The sequence below is a fragment of the Littorina saxatilis genome, linkage group LG6 (assembly GCF_037325665.1).
Source record: "Littorina saxatilis isolate snail1 linkage group LG6, US_GU_Lsax_2.0, whole genome shotgun sequence".
In the NCBI taxonomy this organism is placed as follows: Eukaryota; Metazoa; Mollusca; class Gastropoda; order Littorinimorpha; family Littorinidae; genus Littorina; species Littorina saxatilis.
The window spans coordinates 24,959,639-24,977,645 of NC_090250.1; the positions used below are offsets into that span (position 1 = coordinate 24,959,639).

Sequence of the window (18,007 nt, forward strand, 5' to 3'; positions counted from 1 at the left end):
TCTTTGTTGGACTCTTACTGGTTCCAATGACCAGCCTACCGTTTTTTTCTGAACTGTTTGCATCATAAAAGTTTGCCTACCGGTTTGAAAAAATACTAGCGCCATCACTGAAATAATGCCAATTCAGTGATTGTGCAATCAGGTAATAAAAAAAATGACTTGATAAAACTTATTGTTGAAGGCACAGTAAGCGTCCCATAAACCATCACAGATACTGTCAGGCTTTTACACACAGTACAAACACCCTTTCATTTAAACACTCACCGCTTGAGAACATCCTAGGCGCTCTCCGTAAAGAGCGAGCAATTTTCAAAGAATTTATTTTTGCGTGGTTTATCTTACCCCTGAGCCATTGTGAACCCGTGTGATCCAGTTTCCCTTTTTCACAATGTGGTCGTCAATTAGTAATTTGAATGCGACTCGCTGTGAGCTTATCTTTTTTCTTTTTTTTTTGGTTGTCTTTACACGTCACCTGTTCCTTGTCCCGTTGTGCTCTCACACCGCCCCGTCCCTGCACTCACTGCTCCAACCACCTCTGAATTTCGTTCCGCTGCCAGACTTGTCGATTTTACAGACGCTCCAGGGGGGGATGTCGGGTCGCTGCGGTAGGCTACCCTCGGAAGATGACACTGCACTTCTGCTGAGTCACTTCGACGGTGTTCTGTAGTGGGTCTGTCCCGAGCTAACGGGCGCAGCCCACTATCTACTATGCCGCCTACAAACGACATTGACTTTAAGTCGCGGAGCCAGACTGAGTGAGCGTCCCCTCCAAAGAGCAGACCGCCACCACGTCCCTCCGTCGACCCCCCAGAACGTCACACGTTGAAGACTGACAGCAGAACTACTATTCAGGGAAGGATCGAACAGGAACACTGAGACCAAGGTCACCATGAGAGCTCCGGGCATGAAGGGCCACAAGAGCAAGGACAATTTATATTTTCGATGATTAATGAGATGAGGATGATTATAATGATGATGCTTTGGATTTCCAATTTGGTTTTGAGACTACGTGACAGGGCAGCACTCTACGCTTACTGTCATGATGTATCCTGGTGTCAACCAGGCCCGAGAACTGCCGCACCTGCGGTGTTGGTCAGGTATACAGAAACTGAGCACTCGTTAAGTGAATGACACTCGGCTGTGTGATCCCAGCCTTCCCATAGGAACCATAGCACTTCCACTCTGGGTAGGAGCCGACCGTAGCCCGAAAAACCCACATGACCCTGATGGGATTCGAACCCACGACCTCCCGGCCCGCAGCCCGATGCGCTAACCACTGCGCTACGGGGGCCGGTGCTGTGAGCTTATCTGCAATAGCACGTTATTATGTACCTCTGACTATGCACGAAACAAACGGCTGTGGTTCACAAGAACTCTAGCGATGGCTTTTGACTGTTCAGAGGAACTGGCGATAGGTATAAACAGTCGTCTGCTACGAGAACCACGACCTTGCGTGACCCTGCTTTCGGGCTTTTCTTTTTTCAAACTTTCAAAACTTCGAATTGTACTGATCTTGTCTTGATGAAAAAATTATTCTTTTATGATTTAAGAATGTTTGTGTTCATAACAAGCTGTCAATTTATTATTTAGATTTTAAAAGTTAGGTCTAGTGCCAAAACGCACCACGGTCCGATTATCTACTAAGAGTGAGACAATCCGCAAAATTAATTCTTTGAAAATTGCTCGCTCTTTACGTAGGGCACCTAGGGTGTTCCCGTTGGGTGAGCGTTGAAATGGAAGGGTGTTTGTACTGTGTGTAAAAGCCTGACAGTATCTGTGATGGTTTACGGGAGGTGCACTGTGCCTTTAATGTAAGGCTATCAAGACTGTGGATCCCTTAGGGGTAGTGTAAGAATGTCTTGGCTGTATGCATACATTTGTCCTGCTTTGTGTGTTCTCCTTGGTTAATGAGCAAGACAGTATGAGTATTTTGAGCAGGAACTTGTCAGTACATCAGAGAGGGAGTTGATGCCATAATTTAAAGTTGAATGGGAACTACATTGTTGTATTTTGTATACTTCGAGTTCTAGACCTGTCCTTTGTTGGAAGGATATGTGACAACTGAAATGTATAACATAACCACAGTACTTAACTAAACAATTACAAGTGTATTTCTTATGCAGATTTGTCACTTGAAAGAGGGTGAATTAGATGGTGTGCTGCTGTGTCAGTGTCACAGTGGCAATTAATCATGATACATGTAGTATGATACAGGGTTACTGTACAATCTAGATATATATAGTCCAAAATTACAGATTCACGCATGGTAGAACTCTTGATCGTTCCTGTTGCTGTTGTACTTAATAAAAAAAAAGCAGTGTGTGTCAATGTGAGACACTGACATGGCTCCCACTTGTCTGCGAATTCAAATATTTCCAAGTAATTACTGATGTAAATGTGCCCACATTTGTGTCAGATTGCACCATTTTGAATACAAATTTCAACAAGTTTCTGGACCGCCATAGAATTTGGCTTTTTCCGTGATTTTTGCTCTTCCTCAGTCATGGTGTGTGTAAATGTAAAGAGAGAGACAGAGAGACAGAGACAGAGAGAGACAGAGACAGAGAGACTCGCAGTTGCATCATTGGCATGCACAAGCCTCAGAGGTTAAAAAGGAAGTGGTAATAGTCCGATGTTTATCACACAGGCAGAGAGAGACAAAGGTGTGTCACTGTCAGTGGAGTGTACTTTGTAGTGAGTGGGACTTCGAGGGTTGAGATAGCTGAAGCCATTATTGATTGTTTTCGTCAGGAAGGCGACCTGTCTCCGCCTGAGTCACAGCCAGGAAGCTTGTATCTGCCTTAACATAGTAATGCTTTTAAGTCTGCAATAGACCGATTCTCAGTCTGTCACGGTGTCAGTCAAGGGCTCTCAGAAATATCCTTTGCACAGACATTCACTTATCCGATAAACTATTTGACAATTCAGCAAAGACACATGGTCAAATTAAATCATGCCTTACGCGTATACGTTTTCTTTGTCTAAATAAAGTACGGTGAATCTCCCCTGTTTCAGACCTCCAAAATCTGAGAAAATCAGGTCTTCAAACTCAATGAGAGGGAGTCTAAAAGTAAAATGGATGTAAATATACAAATGTTATGAACAAGAACACTGACAGTGACAGAATATAGATCTGGAAAACTGAATTCCTAAAAGATAAGAATAGAGGGGCATAAAAATGTCAGTTTTACTTTTACTTTTTTGTGTCTGCAGAGATGCCAGCATTAACAGATGAGAAGAAAACAGTTTTTTAGCATTTAGTAACTAATCATTTATTGCTTCCATTATGTGTCTTTGCAACTGGTTTAGGATTGACTTGTTTTTCATTGACATGCACAGTGGAAACCCCCTTTTAGGACCTCCCAAAATGTGAGAAAATCGGGTCTTAAAATGGAGGGAGTCTAAAAATGGGGGTACATTTACACAGGTTACGAACAGAAAGTCTGGAAAAAACAAGGTCTTAAAATGGAGGGAGTCTAAAAATGGGGGTACATTTACACAGGTTACGAACAGAAAGTCTGGAAAAAACAAGGTCTTAAAATGGAGGGAGTCTTAAGATGGAGGGAGTCTAAAAATGGGGGTACATTTACACAGGTTATGAACAGAAAGTCTGGAAAAAACAAAGGTCTTAAAATGGAGGGAGTCTTAAGATGGAGGGAGTCTAAAAATGGGGGTACATTTACACAGGTTACGAACAGAAAGTCTGGAAAAAACAAGGTCTTAAAATGGAGGGAGTCTTAAGATGGAGGGAGTCTAAAAATGGGGGTACATTTACACAGGTTATGAACAGAAAGTCTGGAAAAAACAAAGGTCTTAAAATGGAGGGAGTCTAAAAATGGGGGTACATTTACACAGGTTATGAACAGAAAGTCTGGAAAAAACAAGGTCTTAAAATGGAGGGAGTCTAAAAATGGGGGTACATTTACACAGGTTATGAACAGAAAGTCTGGAAAAAACAAGGTCTTAAAATGGAGGGAGTCTGAAAATGGAGGGAGTCTTAAAATGGGGGTACATTTACACAGGTTATGAACAGAAAGTCTGAAAAAAACAAAGGTCTTAAAATGGAGGGAGTCTTAAAATGGAGGGAGTCTTAAAATGGGGGTACATTTACACAGGTTATGAACAGAAAGTCTGGAAAAAACAAGGTCTTAAAATGGAGGGAGTCTAAAAATGGGGGTACAGGTTACGAACAGAAAGTCTGGAAAAAACAAGGTCTTAAAATGGAGGGAGTCTTAAATAGTGGTCTTAAAATGGGAGTTCCACTGTACTTGCATCAGTAACATGGGATGTGACACACCCACACAACAGGATATGAGTAGATCAATAAACATGAGGGCAGGGAGATTCTGGCTTGGTTAGTAATCACAGGTTAATGCCTGTCACTATGTCACTTTATATCGACTAGGTACCAGACAAATGCAGTGATCAATCATTGGAATAACAAGTTTGGTTAGAATGGGTGGTCAGCAGTTTATAAGAGCAGGATCGCTGTGACTGTGTGATGAATACATAAGGCCTCAAATTAATAAGGTGAAGTCACCTTGGGGGTGGGGGGGGGGGGGGGGTAGTCCTTAAAGTGGGATTTCACTTTACTATCATTTGAAAAGATGATAGATTTGGGGTGTGGAAGGGGGTGAAAGAAGAGTGCATGTAGAAAATGTCTCCTTTGTTCTAATGCAGAATGAAATATTTTGTTTTGTTTGTATGCTTGACGAGCGAAAGTATGACTGTCTTTAAACGAATTGTTTGATGAGGTATTTGGGGTGGGGACTTGGGATTGGGGAGTGTTGTGGTGACCTTCAGATCTAACTCAACAAGTGTAGATCCATGCAAAAAGTGTGATAACTTACATGGACACAGAATGTTTATTAAAAAGTGTTTTCATTTGTGTGGTTTCAGAAGGAGAAACAGCCAGGAGACTTGGATGACATCTTCAAGGTCAGTTCAAAGTCATCTGTCTGGGTGGTACTTACTCTTCCTTAGACAGGGACTTTCCTTTCTTTTTATGGTGGAGGTGCACCCCTCATTGTTTTCCACAGGGTTTCATGGCAGGTCAACCCTGTTACGTGAGACTGTAATCAGGGATCACCTTCAAGTAAAGGACACCTTCTAAATGTTCAGCTATTCCCATAAAAAAGATATTACTTTAACTATCCCAGTGTCAGGATCCATTCACTCTGAGTCTGATTCAGTGAAAAGACACTTTCGATTTATCTGCTGATTGGAGGCAACACTAATGCACATATGATTTAATAATGATAAGCAATTGGATTTCACATCATCCAGACATGGGACTGGTCTGATTTTTATCGGAATTCCGATATTTTCCTTAGCTCACAGACCATTCTTGAGATCGATGCAAATTCGTTGAGAAAAAAGGGGGGAGGGGGGTGGTGGTATGAACCGTTCAGCTGAAGCTGTCTGCGTCTGAAGTCAGTGCATTCGCACGCCAGCACTCGCGTGAACCCATAGGTGGTGGTATGAACCGTTCAGCTGAAGCTGTCTGCGTCTGAAGTCAGTGCATTCGCACCCCAGCACTCGCGTGAACCCATAGCAGTATCATGGGTCGCGTTTGATTGGCTGTCGATCTCCGACGATTATCGCCGGGGCTTAATTATTCACCGATGGCGGTTTGTGGGTTGTTTTGATTGGCTGCCGATCTCCAAACGCCGAAGGTGAAAAAGGTAGCATCATGGCGTCTGGATTCCGTATTGTTTTGTCGGCTGTGGAAGCTCTTACGATCGACGACCAAAGTGTGAAAAACAAGTGGAAAGCCAACTGGCTGTCAGAAGAAGTGACTGTCACTATCAACAAGAAAGAAAGGCGCCAGCTCATTGGCGACAGTATCGCCAAGATATCCATTCCCGGTCAGGCCGTGTGCACGTGGTGCGACAACGGCCACTGCGTGGTGAAATACGGACTTGGTGTAGCATCTATGCATGGGGCAAGCTAGGAAAAGATAACTCTCGCTGCAAACCACGCCCACTCAAAAATCCGGTCGGCGATTTGGCTCCGGACCCCAGGGTCAGGTTACGGCAAAGTACGTCGTTTTGAGTGGTTGGTTGTGGACGATACTGACCGGTACCACTAGCAGATACATAGGGCTAGAGGTGCATCGACATTTTTTTCGCCAGGTCGCGAGAATTCTATAAAATAAATGCAAGCGAACTTTTGTCATTTTTTGACTCGCATGCGAAGCAAAAGTGAGTCTATGTACTCACCCGAGTCGTCCGTCCGGACGTCCGTCCGGAAAACTTTAACGTTGGATATTTCTTGGACACTATTCAGTCTATCAGTACCAAATTTGGCAAGATGGTGTATGATGACAAGGCCCCAAAAAACATACATAGCATCTTGACCTTGCTTCAAGGTCAAGGTCGCAGGGGCCATAAATGTTGCCTAAAAAACAGCTATTTTTCACATTTTTCCCATTTTCTCTGAAGTTTTTGAGATTGAATACCTCACCTATATATGATATATAGGGCAAAGTAAGCCCCATCTTTTGATACCAGTTTGGTTTACCTTGCTTCAAGGTCAAGGTCACAGGAGCTCTTCAAAGTTGGATTGTATACATATTTTGAAGTGACCTTGACCCTGAACTATGGAAGATAACTGTTTCAAACTTAAAAATTATGTGGGGCACATGTTATGCTTTCATCATGAGACACATTTGGTCACATATGATCAAGGTCAAGGTCACTTTGACCCTTATGAAATGTGACCAAAATAAGGTAGTGAACCACTAAAAGTGACCATATCTCATGGTAGAAAGAGCCAATAAGCACCATTGTACTTCCTATGTCTTGAATTAACAGCTTTGTGTTGCATGACCTTGGATGACCTTGACCTTGGGTCAAGGTCACATGTATTTTGGTAGGAAAAATGTGTAAAGCAGTTCTTAGTGTATGATGTCATTGCTAGGTTTAGTTATTTCTGAAGGTCAAGGTCATGTAAATGTCAAGGTCAAGCATGTGAGTCGTATGGGCTTTGCCCTTCTTGTTTCTTTTTGCGATAGGGCGAGTGCACCACCGAAATTAGTTGATGAGAACGTAGTCGGGTGTTTCATCTTTCATTAGCAACTGAAAAAATAAGGGGAAAGTTTTGTGTGTGTGTGATTGTTATAAATCACACTTTTGTTTAAAATGCTAAAACATATTATTCTTGTGGGTTTTATAGCTTTTTAAAAAGGCATGATCTCATTTTTTGCTATCAGGAGAGGCCCCAAAATGGCCTTTATAATTCTAACATTCATTTTCCGTCAGGGCGGCTTCGCCCCCCTGAACCCCCTACCGGGGCGTTGCCCCTGGACCCCACCAGGGGCCAAGCGGCCCCTGGACCCCGGCTTACTTTCCTACATTTTGAACATTTGCTGGTCTCATGTCTGATCATCGTGCTTGAATATTTGCTGCCACGGTCATTCGGCCAAACATAAATTGACAACTGCCGCTATCATATTTGAAGATATCTGTTGTTCTGGATAACTGATACTGTGATACTGATAGTGATATATATATAATATATATCAACGTAATCATGGAATTTTGGTGTAACTCATTTTCGACAGCCTTACAGCAGAAGGCCAGACTGATTAGTTTTATTATGACGTTGTGTTTATATTTGTACCTGGTATGAATAAAACGAAAAAAGAATGTTAAATCAAGTATTGTCCATCGTATTTTAGAGAATATTTCTCATGGAGAATGATTTACTTAATCTACTCGCACAAAAACATCAAAATCGCAAAGAATTGAGTTACGCCAAAATTCCAGGACAATGACGATGTGTTGAAGTATTGTGTTCAGTTTGTCTCAGAAAGATGAAGAGTGTTTTTATGTTGTGTTGAACAGGAGATGGAGTTATCAACACCTCTCACCGGCCTGTCGGAAACACCAGTCAAATGCATGAAGGCGCCAAGTTTCAAATTTCTTGGCAAAACGGAGGTGAGATAAATTTGTTTCGTGCTGTTGTGCTTGAACCATAATTGTCCCTACGTCTGTGAGTCAGAGAGAGAGTGTGTGAGTGTGTGCGTGTGTGTGTAAAAGTGATTAATAAATGTGCATGCTTTTTTTAACTTGACGATTTTTGCTATATAATGTAACCGGCTATCTAATGATATCAAATTACTTAACAGTTGTGTTGCTAAGTTTAACATTGTGAGTATATGTACCAAAATGGCCTTGAATTATATGTTCGCCAAGCAGCACGCTGTTTAATTATTCTCTTGCCTAATCCAGAAATAATCAACAACCATTTATCACCGCTGACAAGCCAGGGCAAATGTTTCATTCCTCACTGCAGGTGTAACTTCTCTTATTCCCTTCTTTCCCCAGGCAATGGCCTCCCCCCAACCCCCAATTGATCTACAACTTCTTTCCTCACCCCCCCCCCCCCCCCCCCCATCCCCTAACCTCCACCTTCCCTCAACTGATCTGTCTTCTTCCTCTTTCTACACCCCCTCCCCCCCCCCCCCCCCCCAACCGGTCTATGTTTTCTTTTCTCTCTCTGTCTCTGCCTACCCCCCCCCCCCAAGAACTCTTTCGCAGGGATAGGCATGTTTGGCAGTCAAGCTGTAGGAGGATTATCCGGGGTATTGTGTGACTTTATGCTAGTGTTGATGGTCTACTGATACCATGCAGCTTTCACATACACACACAGGGGGGGGGGGGGGGGGGGGGGGGGGGGGGTAGCAGAGGTGAGTCGGAGAGCTGTGGGTGTCTTGGAATGTGCAGCACCTGTCTGTCATTTCAGCCTGCTGCTTTTTTGGCTTTTGTCTTGCATTACACTTTGGCACCGTTATGGAAGTTATGGTACGAAAAACTTAAAAGGCATCAGTTCGGGTCTTTTGTCTTGTCTGTTGTTTTGGGAGTGGGGACACTGGAAACATCCAAGAGCAAGAAGGGTTATTGCGCAGAATCTGTAGTTTATTGAATAAGACAAACACGGACTTCACTTAATCGTCAATCAAAATAATGAATCCACTTAGCATTATTTTTCAGTCTTATTTTTTTCTTAGGACCCCTCCCCCTCCACTCACCAACACATGCAACACGCTAACTAAGCTTGGCTACTACCGCTATAGTAGTCGACAGAAAGCACTTGATGACATACGAAATGACGGATGCGTAACACTGAAGAATCGTATGAAGCTTGCTAAATATCGAGGTTTTTTTACGAGTATGTTTCCAGTGCGGCAGTGGCCCTTCACACTCCATACTGTAGTTGGTCTCCATAAAAATTCACATGAGTCGGCGTGTGGCACGTGCGAAAGATGTGTGCCACTGTGCAGGTGCCAGTCAGTGTGGCATTCCGTCTCCTTGCTCCCTGCTGGCAGTCCCCCAGTTATAATGGCAATATGTCTGTCTCACCCACTTTTTCCTCCCACAATGTTTCTTCACCCACTGCACTGTCTAGATCGTGAGGAGTTCGTTGTGACTCTTTTGTCACGCCTCGTATTTTCATCCCGACTTCCTTTCACTCCTTCTTTCTGTCCCCACGCGCTCTCTCTCTTTGTCAGTGTGACCCCCCCCCCCCCCCCCCTCCCCCTTGTTGAACTCTTTCCACGGTCTCGCTCTTTCAACCACCACGACCGCACTTTCTCTGACCACCACCGGCACCCATCAACATCCATCCCCACTTCCTCTCTCTCTCTCTCTCTCCACCCTCTCTCTCTCTCTCTCCACCCTCTTTCTCTCCTCCCCCCTCCTCCTCTCACTCTCCCTCTCTCTCTCTCACTCTCCCCCCTCTCTCACTCTCCCCCCTCTCTCTCTCTCTCTGTCTCCCCATCTCTCTGTCTCCCCATCTCTCTGTCTCCCTCATCTCTCTCCCTCCCCCCCCTCTCTCCCCCTCTCTCCCCCCTCTCTCCCCCCTCTCTCTCTCCCCTCTCTCTCTCCCCTCTCTCTTTCCCTCTCTCCCCTCTCTCCCCTCTCTCCTCTCTCTCCCCTCTCTCTCTCTCTCTCTCTCTCTCTCTCTCTCTCTCTCTCTCTCTCTCTCTCTCTCCCTCTCTCTCTCCGCCAGGCCCTGCTCGAAACTCGTCTGTATTCGGTGAGCGAGTGTGATCGTGAGGAGCCAACAAATGCCAGCCAGTGTGTATGCAAGAAGTGAACCTGACTTACATGATGCCTGTTTTGGGCTGTCTTAACAAATCAAGATTTCCCCGCAATGACTCACATCCTTTTTTCTGTTCATCTCAGTCTCACCATCCTTTTTGGTGAGGAATCGGGAAATAAAACCAAGTCTCGTGTTACCTGTTGTTTTCTCTGTTTCTGCCACCCAAGAAGTCAGCTCCTTGAGAGCACTTAGCGTCGTAGTCGGGTGAATTACATGTAGAAGGCGTCAGGTCTGTCTGGTAGTTCCGTGAACATGCAGGTGTGGCAGTAAGGGGGGGGGGGGGGGGGGGTGGGTCTACTCAGCTGTTGCGTGGTTCATGTCATGCGATACTGCTTCTATAATTTCGATTTTATCATCATTGTGTGGGTGATAGAAATCTACTGAACAACAATGAAAGAGGACGCCCGCTCCGATCTAAAGGGTTAAGTGGAATCGTTGTTGTTGGTTTTTTTAAACCAAAGCGACCTTTTTCCTGGGATGTGGATATTGCGAACTAAGCTGATGTTTATGCTAGGCTGTTTACTGTTTTTGCTTTTAATGAAGAATGGCTTCTTTCCTGTTCAATGCGCATTATAATGCAAGTCGTATTTATATAAGACGCTCACGTCACTCGATGTTCTTTTGCAAGACTGACAAAGAATGACGCGAGTCACGCTTGTCAGTTTTCAGCATGAAAGCTGGAACCCCCTTTTAAGACCCTCCCTCCTCCCAATTTAAGACTACTTACCAGTACCTTTTAAGACCTGGGTGGGTTGTTTTGTAGACTTTATGTTCATAACCTCTGTAAATCTACCCACATATTGAGACTCCCTCCTTTTGATGACCTGATTTTCTCACATTTTGGGAGATCTCAAAAGAGAGGGGTATACGAACTAATTGTGGGTGTTTTCGGCCAACATATTATGAACTCAGCGACGCTGCAAAATAAAAGGAGAAAGGTGGCAGTGAAGAGGAATAGTCGGCTGTACCCCCCCCCCCCCCCCCTCTGTAGCCTCCTGGCCAGTGTTTGTTCGCCTTGGGGGCGGTATGTCAGATGGCTGAGGGAGGTGAATGAAGAGCCGTTACCCAACAAAACAAAAACTGGAGCGCCTTGACAGGGCTGTTCGGATGTCAGATAGCATTGCATTGTTCAGTGAACATAACCCTTACATCTTCCGTCATCCAGACCCTACGGGGAATGCTGTTCTGAACAATAGAGAGGAAACAGGATTTATGATTGCATGTACTGTGCTGAGTAGTATTAATGTACATGTACACGACCGGAATTAGGTTCCAAACTCTGAATACTGCATTATCGAGGCTCGATGACAAACAAGCAAAGTTCAGGTTTGATGACGCCAATCTTGTTATTATGTAACTATTTGTTATAGTTCTTTAACGGCGAAAATCCCCCAGAGCTTCAACGGCACCAAGCTTTGAAACAATCACATCACGCTGGCGACATGATTATGCGTTGTCAGCAAGTTTCCGTCAGTTCAGCTTCGACACGAACCCTGCACATAATTATACACTCACACACGCAAAGTCAATAATATGTATCTAGTTGGTTGGCTTTCATCGTTAGCGGATTGAGTTCATGCAGAGGAAAGAGAGAGACAGAGAGATCTATGCCGGAGAGAGAGAGAGAGAGAGAGAGAGAGAGAGAGAGAGAGAGAGAGAGAGAGAGAGAGAGAGAGAGAGAGAGAGAGATCTATGCCGGAGAGAGATCTATGCCGGAGAGAGAGAGAGAACTATGCCATGGCGACAGGTGGCCTTTTCCCCTCACCAATGAAACTGCAGCTGCTGACACCGTCTGTTCAATGCCCGTGTTCAATGCCCTCATTTTTAGCCCCTGTAAATAACACCGTGCACTCTCGCTGTCATGTTTTTGTTTGGACACTATGGCCCGTGAGAATCGGGGTGCTGCATTAATTTAATAGTAACAGAATTTTTGTGTTAAGAAGAGCAAAAAGTAAACCTGCAAATGGAAGGGGGGGGGGGGGGGGGGATGGTGTACATTGGAATTGAAGGAAACAATTAATTTAAAGAAAGACAATCACAACGGCTCGTCCTTGTTTTTTTTATCAGGGCATTGCATAATTATGTAGGCATACGCATTGGCAGTTCAGTTGTAATGTAAATGTATGCAACATAATGGGTTTTACTTTTAATGTTTTTGAAAACTATAAGCCCTTTGTCCTCAATACCTAATTGACCTTATAAAAGGTGAGAGCGTGAATCGGCACACAATGAAATAAAAATAATAGACAAATATAAAGGTCTTGTAAACAAACACAGATAACAATCTCAGTTTGAGGCATTCATGTGGACACTTCAAAACAGGTAAACCACAGACATCACACAGTCACCTATGCAGCGCTCGGAATAGCTCGTTGATATGTGCCTTTTCAGAATGAGAATGACCGTTATGCATATTTTAACTCATTAATTTTTTTATGGAATAGCTCAGTTGATTATTTTATTGTGTATCTCACTGTCTGCAATGAAAGGAGTCCCTTGATACAAGTTGATGACTGTCTTCACACTCGCTTGTAAATTGTGGACCGGAACTGCAGAAATATTTACAATTTATAATGTACGGATGACCTCGTCTGGTGCAAGAGAAAGTAATTTGCTACCAAGTTTTGAGACGGTGTGGACACTCCAGCAAAGCATATGAGGAAACTATTCATGTCACATCGTTTAAAATGCTGAGGGGCATTGCATAATTGTAAATTGCACGCTTGTAAATTGTGGACCGGAACTGCAGAAATATTTACAATTTATAATGTACGGATGACCTCGTCTGGTGCAAGAGAAAGTAATTTGCTACCAAGTTTTGAGACGGTGTGGACACTCCAGCAAAGCATATGAGGAAACTATTCATGTCACATCGTTTAAAATGCTGAGGGGCATTGCATAATTGTAAATTGCACGCTTGTAAATTGTGGACCGGAACTGCAGAAATATTTACAATTTATAATGTACGGATGACCTCGTCTGGTGCAAGAGAAAGTAATTTGCTACCAAGTTTTGAGACGGTGTGGACATTCCAGCAAAGCATATGAGGAAACTATTCATGTCACATCGTTTAAAATGCTGAGGGGCATTGCATAATTGTAAATTGCACGCTTGTAAATTGTGGACCAGAACTGCAGAAATATTTACAATTTATAATGTACGGATGACCTCGTCTGGTGCAAGAGAAAGTAATTTGCTACCAAGTTTTGAGACGGTGTGGACACTCCAGCAAAGCATATGAGGAAACTATTCATGTCACATCGTTTAAAATGCTGAGGGGGACACACTGTTGACAAACGGTGATGACAGCCAGCCTTGAAGGCTTTGTCATACCGAAGTTCGCCTGTACTAAGTATGGGTTTTGTCAAAGTGTTCTGATGTGGAGTAGGAAAGGAAAAGTTAAGGGGCTTATTGGACATGACTTGGTTTATACGATAGTTTATAAAAAAAAAAATTTTAAAAATTAAAAAAATTCGGGAGCTGGTTGTGGAGTATGCATGCGTGAATATATTAAGTCCGTAGTCTGAATGGAGGTGTTTTGTACACGTCTTAGTTACAGCATTTAGCGAAATTTAATCTTGTTATTACGAGCCAGTTGAAATGTCCTTGTAAACACGACTCGAGTATGAACTTACGCTCAACTTTGCACCCATTCCTCACTTGATCGTGCGCTGAATGCCTTGTTCTTCACAAACGCGCGCTCTCCAGAAGACAGAATATTGTATTGGCCAAGTTACAGCCAAGCACACCCAACATACGCAGCTATAAAACATCCCTCTCTCTCTCTCTCCCCCCCCCCCTCTCTCTCTCTCCCCCCCCTCTCTCTCTCTCTCTCTCTCTCTCTAGCTTACAATGCAATCCGTCAAAAGTACATTGGTGCTTGTTTCGACCTTGACCAGTTCTCCAACTCATCGTTGTGTATTTTACAGACTGACAACAAATTACGACTGATTGCATTGTCAAATTATGTGTTCTACGCGTTTAGACAAAGAGAAAATCAATTGTGAAATAGACCGGTATGATCGTACAACCCAAAATCCTTGTCTTCACCTTACTGTATTTTTTTTTTTTCTTCTCTGTTTTTCCTTCTTGTGCTAGGTGTGGATTTTAAGTTGCCTTGCTTCCGGACGGTCAAGTCCACTTTGTTCACATGCTAACTATTTCTCCCCCTTGTACATACACATTGTGTTTGATGCAATAAAAATTCGCCTTCGCCTTCGCCTTCTCTCTCTCTCTGTCACTCTCAGGTTTTTAATTATTTTCTGTACATGTTAAATAAAAGGACAGGTTGGAAGATAAGTTTATTCGTTTGTAATGAAGTTCTGAGTTCTCTGTCTCTCTCTCTCTCTCTCTCTCTCTCTCTCTCTCTCTCTCTCTCTCTCTCTCTCTCTCTCTCTCTCTCTCTCTCTCTCTCGCCCTCTCTCTCTCTCTCTGGTGTTTTGAATTATTCTCTGTACACTTTAAAGGACAGGTTGGAAGATTAGGCAAAGCATAAAACATTAATTCTTTGGTAATACATGTACAGTTCTGAGCTCTCTGTCATTTCTCTCTGTGTGTGTATTTCTCCACCTGTTTTTCTGTATATCTCTGTTTCTCTATGTCTCTTCCCCCCACCCCCCAACCTTCGCCACCACCCCCACGCTCTCGATGAACTCAGAGTCCAGTTCCAAGAGCGCCGTGTTTTCATATCCAAATCACGGTTTCGAGAGACTAATCGAAGCCTTCATTGGCACATGGAATGTTTGTGTCAACTGAGGTGCACTATGAAAGGGGAAGGAGAGGGAGGGTGTTTGGAGTATAGGCTTCAAAAGATTTGCTGGATAATTACACAGCTTTGGATAAAATAATGGTTACTGGATAACAGTGTTGTGATGCCGAGTAACTTGGTATACAAAGTCGTCCCGTCATCTATTGTGGTTTATGTTAATCCAAGTTGTACTTTTGTTTGCAGGATGATGATATGAAGCTGAAACCACCAATCTCACCTTTGCAAGGTCAGTATATGCCTCTCTGCCTGTCAGTATCTGGTGTGTTTGTGTGTGTGTGTCTCTCTCTCTCTCTCTCTCTCTCTCTCTCTCTCTCTCTAAACATGCTTCGTACATTGTGTAGATGTAAGCAGACTTGGAAACGGGTTGCAATTAATTTGCCTCTTCAGTGTGATCTACATATTAGACGGGTGAAACGGCCCAGTAGATATGACGCTGGCCTCCTATGCGGAAACGTCAGTGTTCAAATCCTGGTCAGTACTGCCTGGTGGGTGGAGGTTTTTTTCCCAATCTCCCAGGTCGACTTATGAACAGACCTGCTAGTGCCTTGTCCCCTTCGTGTGTACACGCACGCACACGACCAAGTTCGCACGATCCTGTAATCCATGTCAGAGACGAGTTCGGTGGGTCACAGAAAGACGTAAATATTCAGCATGCAAGAAAAAGCGGCAGAATAATCGACAAGACGATTGTGGCCGCAAAACGATGAAGATGAAGACCTCATCGCAATAAACAAATAAAAGAATTGGGGGGGGGGGGGGGGGGGCAGGATAGTAACTTTGATTTTTTTTTGTAAATTATTTTTTTATAAGCAAGGCAAGGCAAGGCCAATTATATTTCAAGAAACCCCATGGGGGTACATGAAAAAACAAAAAAGAAATACAGCAAATTCATTGGAGATGTATCCTCCATCCGCCCACACCCATAAACCCTCCCCCCCCACCCCTCACCTCCCGCCCTCCGCCCATCAACTAGTTCTCAGTGTGTTCGATCTAGTGAGTAGCAATAGCATTCACCTCTAGAAAGCGTTTGAAAAAAACATCAGCCCCCCCTTAGCTTCTTTCCATACGCTGCGATAATTTACTCAGTATGCATCTAGTGCTGATGACTGTCGTAAAGGCGACAGCGGCTCTTACAGTTGAAGTCACCATCCTCCCAGTGTACATCATCGTGCATACCGCCACAAATCTGTCTAGGCTTGTCCATGTATGGGATCTTCTTCTTCTTGGCGTTCGCAGAGGTCCATGTATGGGATAAGAGCAGATTTCCACTCATGCCAAAGTATTAACAAATTATGCGAAAAACCAACCACCTGGCTGGCGGCTGCTTCCTGTGCCGAGTAGAAAAAATGATTAATTTCACAGAATGATAAGAGGTGTCAGTAACACAATTAATGCAAGGAAAAAAAAGTTCTCTCTACGATGAGGAACCAGCCGCTTGGCGGTTGATTCTTCGCATATATATTGTTTTATCGCTCGTAGCGCATGTTAATCTGAACAGATCGTGACGGTACGTGGTATGCATGAAGGTTTACGCGGGAAGGAAGGTACATGTATCTTACATGTCAGTAAGTCCTTGTCTTTTTACATTACCCGGTTAAATATATGATATATAACACTTATATCCTTTACAGTGTACAACGCCCGCTTCACTGGAATCTGCCGACAATCTTTAGATCAGAATCAGCACAAAGTAGGCCATGTTACAGATTCGTCAGAGGGGTCAGTTCACTCTTGATCGCCGTGTCAGAACTACACGTAGCTAGTTCGCCATTTGTCCGACTCCCCGTTAGGTTTAACAGGTTATTGACCGATGACATGACCGACATTGGTATAATAATAAGAAGAAGAACATTTATATAGCGCTAAATCAAAAACTTTCGTTAAAAAGGCTTGCTCTAAGCGCTTGACATCTAAACTAAAACGTCATTCACACTCTTTACAATGATGTACAAGAACTTCATGTCACACTCTTTCATGACAAGTGTTGACCTTAACGGGGTCAAGAAGCCGCCCTTGGTAATATGGGGGTGGGACACGGACACAGAGAGACAGACAGACAGAGGGAGGGAAACAAAAAATTGTTAAATGAATAAATTATAATCAAACAAGTCACGTAAAGCGAAATTACTACATTTATTCACAGAATGAAACTGAACGCACTGTTTTTTTTCACAATGACCGTAGTCCGCCGCTCGTGCAAAAGGCAATGAAATTAACGAGCCTGTTTAGCGCTGTAGTGGTTGCGCTGTGCTGCATAGCACGCTTTTCTGTACCTCTCTTCGTTTTAACTTTCTGAGCGTGTTTTTAATCCAAACATATCATATCTATATGTTTTTTTAATCTGGAACCGACAAGGAATAAGATGAAATTGTTTTTATATCGATTTCGGAAATTTCATTTTAATCATAATTTTTATATTTTTTAATTTTAAGAGCTTGTTTTTAATCCGAATATAACATATTTATATGTTTTTGGAATCAGAAAATGATGAAGAATAAGATGAACGTAATTTTGGATCGTTTTATACAAAAATAATTTTAGTTACAAATTTCGGATTTTTAATGACCAAAGTCATTAATTAATTTTTAAGCCTCCAAGCTGAAATGCAATACCAAAGTCCGGCCTTTGTCGAAGATTGCTTGGCCAAAATTTCAATCAATTTTAATGAAAAATGAGGGTGTGACAGTGCCGCCTCAACTTTTACAAAAAGCCGGATATGATGTCATCAGAGACATTGATCCAAAAAATGAAAAAACTTTTCGGGATATCATACCCAGGAACTCTCATGTCAAATTTCATAAAGATCGGTCCAGTAGTTTACTCTGAATCGCTCTACACACACACACACACACACACTTACACCACGACCCTCGTCTCGATTCCCCCTCTACATTAAAACATTTAGTCAAAACTTGACTAAATGTAAAAAAATAAAAAAATAAAAGTAAATAAATAATTTTTTAAAAAATTAATTACAAAAAATTATTTGAATAAATTAAGAAATAAATTGTTTTTTAAATTGACCGAGCTCTTTACACGTGGTGACATGGTAGACAAACGAACACCTGAAACCCGGACAAACAGGCAGAGCAAATCCAGTAAGCACCCTTTACAAGGCGGCTTAATAATCCA

General features: G+C 43.0%; 1 protein-coding gene across 1 annotated transcript in view; it reads left to right on the top strand.

Annotated features, from left to right (window-relative positions):
• The window catches only part of LOC138968806 (AF4/FMR2 family member 1-like), an 84,066-nt gene that overhangs the window by 11,604 nt on the left and 54,455 nt on the right, over positions 1-18,007 (top strand). Inside the window, exons 4-6 of the mRNA XM_070341450.1 lie at positions 4,900-4,938; positions 7,848-7,940; positions 15,059-15,101. Of these exons, the coding sequence (XP_070197551.1) occupies positions 4,900-4,938; positions 7,848-7,940; positions 15,059-15,101 (175 nt within the window). The remainder of the gene's footprint in view (positions 1-4,899; positions 4,939-7,847; positions 7,941-15,058; positions 15,102-18,007) is intronic.